The sequence below is a fragment of the Eurosta solidaginis genome, chromosome 5, assembly GCF_040869045.1.
Source record: "Eurosta solidaginis isolate ZX-2024a chromosome 5, ASM4086904v1, whole genome shotgun sequence".
Classification (NCBI taxonomy): domain Eukaryota; kingdom Metazoa; phylum Arthropoda; class Insecta; order Diptera; family Tephritidae; genus Eurosta; species Eurosta solidaginis.
Window position 1 is genome coordinate 64,931,843 of NC_090323.1, and position 7,162 is coordinate 64,939,004.

At 42.3% G+C, this 7,162-nt stretch overlaps 1 protein-coding gene across 1 annotated transcript; it reads right to left on the reverse strand.

Annotated features, from left to right (window-relative positions):
* Positions 1-2,217: 2,217 nt before the first annotated feature.
* On the reverse strand, positions 2,218-5,037 carry Rsf1 (Repressor splicing factor 1). The gene has a single exon (XM_067791797.1). The coding sequence runs from the start codon at positions 4,835-4,837 to the stop codon at positions 4,217-4,219; it is 621 nt and encodes a 206-aa protein (XP_067647898.1). The 5' UTR covers positions 4,838-5,037; the 3' UTR covers positions 2,218-4,216.
* Between the last annotated feature and the right edge of the window lie 2,125 nt (positions 5,038-7,162).

Sequence of the window (7,162 nt, forward strand, 5' to 3'; positions counted from 1 at the left end):
ATGAGGCGAGTGTACTCCCCATTAGGGAGATAAATCAAATGCTAGACCGTTTCTGTTGAATACCCAAAAATTTGGGAATCCCAACCAACAGACATCTGATTGAAGAGGCACCACCTCCCAGGAGCTTTAGAGGTTGCTGTTGTAGCAGTGCTTCGCCCCACCTAATAGCTGCCACCGATCAAAATTATCATCTATATCCGCTAACGGGAGTCCAAGGAAAATTGCCGTTTCAAAGGGGCGGACCATAATGAGAGGGGTGTTAGAGGCGTTGGTTCCACATTACAATTGAAAAGATGGTTGGTGTATTGTGAGGACACATTGCAAGCGGGCATACATTTTGTGTCGGGGTTGATTCTGGATAGGTAAGAGTTTAGCCCGTTACACTATCCAGAACGAAGTTGAGCTAGTGTGACTCGAGTTTCCCTGGGGAGTATGCGTTCCTCTTCCGCAAGTTTTGGGTACTGTTCTTTGAGTACTGGGTTCACCGGGCAATCCCTGGCATAAAGGTCCGACGCCTGTTTGTGGAGTTTACTGAGGACCTGCTTGTGTTTTTTTGCTTCATACGGCTGAGTTCTCAGGTGCCGTATTTCCTCATAATGCTTACGGAGATGATTCTTTAAGCCCTTAGGCGGACTCATCAATCCGATGTCTGTTGGGATGGCCAGGTTTCAGGGTATTCAACAGGAACTGCTTTGTTAGCATCTCCTTTCTCTCCATGATGGGGAGTATTCTCACGAAGACAGCCCGTGGATCAGGGAGGTAGCCCTTTATTCTGTTGTGCAGTCATCGGTGTAGGAAACGATAGTAACTCCTTCTGGTGGCGAAGGTAGCTTAGATATGTAGAAATTAAACAAAAGTGGGGATAGGCCACCACCCTGTGGCACCCCTTGTTTAATTCTTCTTGGTTTTGATGTTGATGACCCACGGCGCCACCAACTCACACGGATGCTCCCACTCATACCTACAATCTCCGTAGTAGAGTCGGGAGCAATGCCGACAATTGCCCCTGCCCCCGTCTGACCCCTCCCCCCCCCCCCCCCCCCCCCCCTCCTTTCAGGCAGCAATTGTGTAGGTCAGGGAAACAGACTCTTAATCCCAACCTCCCTTTGCACCGTTTGCCAGAACAGAATATATGTTTGCGACATCCGCCCAATACAGCTCCTGCCATGGACGGTGCCACTTTCTTAGATGTTCTGGTCTCCGCGACGACAACACCCCTACGGGTTTCATTGCGCCATGTTGCCAGGCTGCATACCCAAATACACCGGGTACCCCAATGCTTACCCAAGGACGTCCAGTCCCAGGCCCCCAACAGCAGTCGCGTCCTGGCCTTCCACAACCCAGGCGTAGTCACCCGTCACTTACTTTCAGAGTGACTACGTCTCCCCCTATGCACTTCAGAATTCTGCAGTTAAACTGTAATGGAGAATAGTACTATTTGTATCTTGAATTAGGCTTTAAGCCGTAATAAATAAATAAATAAATCTTCCCAGTTAAGCCATTACAGATTAACTGCACAATTCTGAAGTGCATGGGGGGGGGGAAACGTCGTCACTCTGGGAGTAAGTGACGGGTGACTACGTCTGGGTTGTGAAAGGCTAGGACGCAATTGTTGTTGTGGCCCTGGGACTGGACGTCCCTGGGTGTATTTGGGTTTGCGGCCTAGCAAAATGGCGCAAAGAAGCCCGTCGGGAGGATTCCGTCGCGGGACCAGAAAATCTATGAAAGTGTCACCATGTAAGGCAAGAGCTGCATTACGTGGACGTCGGGTTTTGGGATCTAGCCCAGAACCTGCCCGATGCAATCATCCCTTGCACGAAACACTGACAAGAGTATGACCGTCCTAACAAGATTCTTTTCCGGCAGACGCAGCAAAACAATTTCTCAGGACCGCGGTCAGGAGACGGACCCGGATTGGATTCCATACCTTCCCGGGGCAGAAGAGTATGGGCAGTCCCGCTACAAGGAGCTGTTGGGAGGATGACAATTTGTGGGAGGGACGCAACAAATGAGATGGGGTTACACTGAAATGAGAGCTTTTGGTCGGGAAAAATCCCGGTCGCGCCGGTACATAGAACCGGCTGCCTCCGTTTTTATTGGCTCCTATAAATTAAATTTTTTACCGAGTGTGTATTACAATATCCTATATCAGAATCTACGAAAAACGCAGTTTTAAAAAATCTGTTGGTTGGGCCTTTGTGAATTAAACTAACGATCTTCTGTACGACTCTACTTCACCTTTATTGTACAGATGTATTTAAAAAAATGTTCAGGGTAATTTTCTTATAAAAATTTAAATATAATATAAATTCACATCTGTTAACAATTAAACTGCAATATCTTTACCTTATTCGATTCACTTGCAATCTCAGAAATAGCTCAAAAACATATTTTTAAGTAAAAACAATTCACAACATATGTGGTATGATTTTTAACAATGTTTTGTTCCTTCTCATATACAATTTAAAAAAAAAAAAAACATTCAATTCTGCAGGTCTATACATCGGGTGTGCTCTAGATTTGTCAAGAATATTAATTTTTGTAACAAATTTTAAAAAATGGTTTTATCTTACAGATGTATTTGAATACAACAAAAACTCAACGAGTTTAAAAATATGTTCCACAACCCAATAAAAGACCTTGTGAATTGCCAAAATATGACTATAGAATCTATTTTTTTTTTACATCTAAAGCCCAATTGCAGAACGAACAATTAACTTAGATGTAAACTAATATATTTCTTTAAAATTACCTCCGAGTTAAAAAGTTATCTCGCTGTCCTGCAAGTGGGCTTAATACTTACTTTTTGCTTTCATTGAGCTCATAATTATAAACTTGTCGCTGAAAATGGAAAAGTGAAATTGAAGTCATAGTATTAGGAAGACAATTAGTCGTGTTCTGTCCGTCATCAAATAAATTGGTTAATGCATTGTAGTCAGGGGTTGGGTGTATTCGTCATTGTGGAAGCTGGCATAGTGCTTTTGGGGCTGCAAGCGGCATTTGACCCACTTGCAATGAACGCATATCAAATATTGAACACAAAATATTTACGGCGTTGTTTACGTAGGAGAACCGGGGGATTATATATTGGCAAACACGGAGCATATAATTTTTTTCAATTGTGTATGCGAAGAATTCAATACTTTTTATGGAATCGCAGACGAAGATATATATGTATGCATAGATAGAAGATAGTTGGACGCGCTTTATAACGAAAGATACCATAGTACGATTTGTTTAGCGGATTCTTGCTTTAGGCTACTGTTCGATGACAATGAAAATCGGAAATGTGCGACGCAATGGTGGCAAACGAATATAAAAGGCGGAGAACTGAGCTTGAAAATTGTTGAATAGTAGTCATACACTATACAAACGAAGTGCATTTGAAGGTTCTTTTCAAAATCGCAGGAAATATGATTTGGCTACTGATTGATAATTTGCGCTAACTTACTCAGCCGTTTTGAAATAATGAAAGCGTAGGACGTTGAAAGGAATTTTCGAAGTTTGGTCCTTATTCCGTCTGCGTAGATATGAAAAGAATTGCGAAACGTAGCAAATTCGACCGATTGATTTTGAATGTGTACACGCGAGTGAACATGAAAGGCGTGGATTTGAGGTGTAGAATAAAAATACGTCGTATGTCGTAGTTGAAATGTTTGTGTGGATAAGATTAGCGACAAATACAAGGTTTTTATAAAACGAAAATTCGAAGAAAACGCAATTATATATCCAGTTTATGTTTACGAATACTGTTACGTATGTATACATAAATGTTGAAGTTATTTTATTTATAAGTTTGAATCTCTTGTTTTTTTGCGTAGTAACTTGTCTCGAATTATAATACGTATACAGATAATCGTTAAATTTTTAGTAGCGGTTGACATTTTTAACATTTTATAATCGTGATTATCATCGAAGTCTTGATCGCTAGTTGTTTAACATTTACTTATATCAATTTATAAATTTTGTTTTGTTTTGTGTAACACATGATGATGTGTTTTTCTCTATTATAGTAATCCCTTACACTTCTAAAACGAACTGCAGTTTTTAAACTTTTTAAATATTCTCAGAATTATTACTGCATTACTAGTAATCTCCTACAAAGTTAAAAATTGCGTCGAATCTCACATACGCGAGTCCCAACAAACTCCTCAAGCTACCTTAAACACAATATGTATCTACTAATATATTTTTTGTCATACTTTTACTCCTCGATTCAAAAGCGATGACCGAGTGGTGAACGCGATCTGAACCGTCCTCCACCTCCACTGCTGCCACCACTGCGTCCGCCACCTCCATAGCCACCGCCGCCACCGAACGAGCGTCCACCGTCGCGCCCACCGCTGCCGCCATAAACGTCGCGCCGATTGAAGCCACCACCACCACCACCGTCGCGGCTACCGTAACCTCCACTCTGGCGACCACCACCACCACCGCCGCCTGAGTAGCCTCGGTCGTTGTAACGTCCTCCGCCACCACCACCGCCGCCGGAACCACGTTGGCCATATCTACCTCCACCGCCACCACCACTATTACTTCGGCGACCGAAATCACGACGGCCTCGATCGCCACTACCACGACGTCCTTGACGTGGCCGGCCTTTGGAGATTTCTACCCGCAACTGTGAGCCCAGGAGTTCTGACCCATTAAGTACGTCACAAGCCTTTTCGGCATCGTCACGATGTTCGAATTCCACAAAAGCAAAACCTGGGGGATTAAAAGCAATCCAAACGGAATTTAACTTGCCATATTTTGTGAATTCTCCTTCCAAATCATCTTTCTTCACTTTATCGGTTAAATTGCCAACATACACACGAGTGCCTCGCTGATCGCCCATTTCTAATTACTTTGGAATACTCTTACTTAATATGTGGACAAATATGCGACTTTTTCACTTTGTAGGCGACTTGGTTTTTCACTTGGTACTGCTGCTGTCGTGAATGGCTTTAATCGATTGAATCGGGTGTGTATAATACTTTTGCTTGCTGTTGAATGAAAAACAAAATGTCCGCATTTGGCTTGGTTCATGAACAGGGTTGCAATGTGGAAGCGGATATGAGATTCATACCAAGCACATTTTCTAAGCCCAATATACATAGAGCGCTTTAAGGACGCGCACATTACGCTGCGCGACACGTAACGGCAGCGGCGCCTCACAGAGCGACATATTTTGGCAATTCACATTAAGCGGCAATCGAGCGACACATTGCGGCAAAAGTTTGTGTTTATTTTTGTTTGCAAAATAGACGACACAGTTTTTGAAGGTGTAATTATTTCATTTTTTGCGAAGAAGAGGAAAGGAAAAGAAAAAGGTCTCATCCTCAAGATATGAGGAAGGAGAGTTCCACACTCTTTTGCCCAGATTGAAAAAAGATGGTGCAAAATTCTTTGCATGTATTCTTATGAGGTAATTCACACCTAGCGGCAGCAGCACTGCGCGACACTTCCCAACGCGGCTTTTTTGCCTAGTTGATCAAATTTGCCGCGCTGTGCCGGGTCGCGCAGTGCTGCTGACGCTAGGTGTGAATTGCCTCATAAGAATACTTGCAAAGAATATTTTGTAGTGCAGTGCAGTGCTGCGTAGTGCAGCTTAATGTGGCCTTACCTTTAGGCCGACTTCAGCAACACTTTGGTCGCTTTAAAGCGAACAAAACGACAAAGCATTGCAAGGCCCATCATATTAGAAGTTTTCCATGTAAATGCGTTTAACGCAATCTTGTGTGATGAATATATTGCAGGTTCTTTGGTAATAGTCCAGAACAGGGGTCTACAGCTAATACGCGTCCAAAAATATCGAGAGAGGTGTCAAAAGACGCAAAGGCGGAAATTAAAATAGATATTAACAAAACACCGAAAAATTACCCATGGTCCCTTTGAAACCGGGGGTAGGATTCACAGTATTTTTGCGATCAAAATCACTTTGGAAACAAAAATAGTTCCAGTGCCCAACGACATTACAACAACCACATGAAAATTGCCAACTTCAAGTGCAAATAACTCCGGACAGATACAAATTTTGTCTTTTCCGCCTTCGCATTGTTGCTGAAGTTAATACGCGTCTTTTGACAACTCCTTATATTTCTGGACGCGTATTAGCAGTCGCCCCTGTTCTAGACTTTTACCGAATAAATGTACATTATATTAAAGTTACATTTTATCATTAAATTAATATCCATAATCTAAAATGTTACAAGCAGGACATACATTATGTGTGTCGGGGTTGCTTCTGGATAGGTAAGAGTTTAACCTGTTACAGCATCCAGATCGATGTTGAGCTAGAGTGACGCGCGTCTCTGTAGGGAGGCTCCTTTCTTTTACTGTGAAGTCAGGGTTTTCACTTTAAGAACGGGTTCGCCTGGCATAGAGGTCCGACGCCTTCTCGTGGAGATCACTGAGTACCCCTTTGTACTTTTCTTCTACATACGGCTATGTTCTCAGTTGCCGTATTTCCTCATAATAAGTACAGCATAGCGGAACGATACAAGGTGGCAGCATGGGGACATACCTACAAACATAAATAAAAATTTCATGTACTTTGTTTTTGTAAATTCGATGGACAAATGTCAAAATCGTACTGCGCCGTATTTTGATGTATCAAATCAAATAAAAAAAGGTTAAAATCAGCTGTCCCATGCTGCCACCTTGTATCGTTGCGCCATGAAGTACAGCCTTAACAAGTAAGGAAGGTTAATTTCGCGTGTAACCGAACATTACATACTCAGTTGAGAGCTATGGAGACAAAATAAGGGAAAATCACCCCGTAGTAAAATGAACCTAGGGGTAAACCTGGAATGTGTTTATATGACATTTGTATCAAATGGAACGTATTAAAGAGTATTTTAAGAGGGAGTGGGCCATAGTTCTATAGATGGACGCCATTTAGGGATATCGTCATAACGGTGGACCAGGGCTGACGCTGGAATTTGTTTGTACGACATGGGTATCAAATGAAAGTGTTAATGAGTATTTTAAAAGGGAGTGGGCCTAAATTCTATAGGAGGACGCCTTTTCGATATATCGCTATAAAGGTGGACCAGGGGTGACTATAGAATTTGTTTGTACGATATGGGTATCAAATCAAAGGTGTTAATAAGTATTTTAAAAGGGAGTGGGCCTAAGTTCTATAGGTGGACGCCTTTTCGATATATCGCCATAAAGGTGG

Coding starts and splice junctions, on each gene's coding strand:
- Rsf1 (XM_067791797.1), bottom strand. CDS start 4,837: ATGGGCGATCAGCGAGGCACTCGTGTGTATGTTGGCAATTTAACCGAT.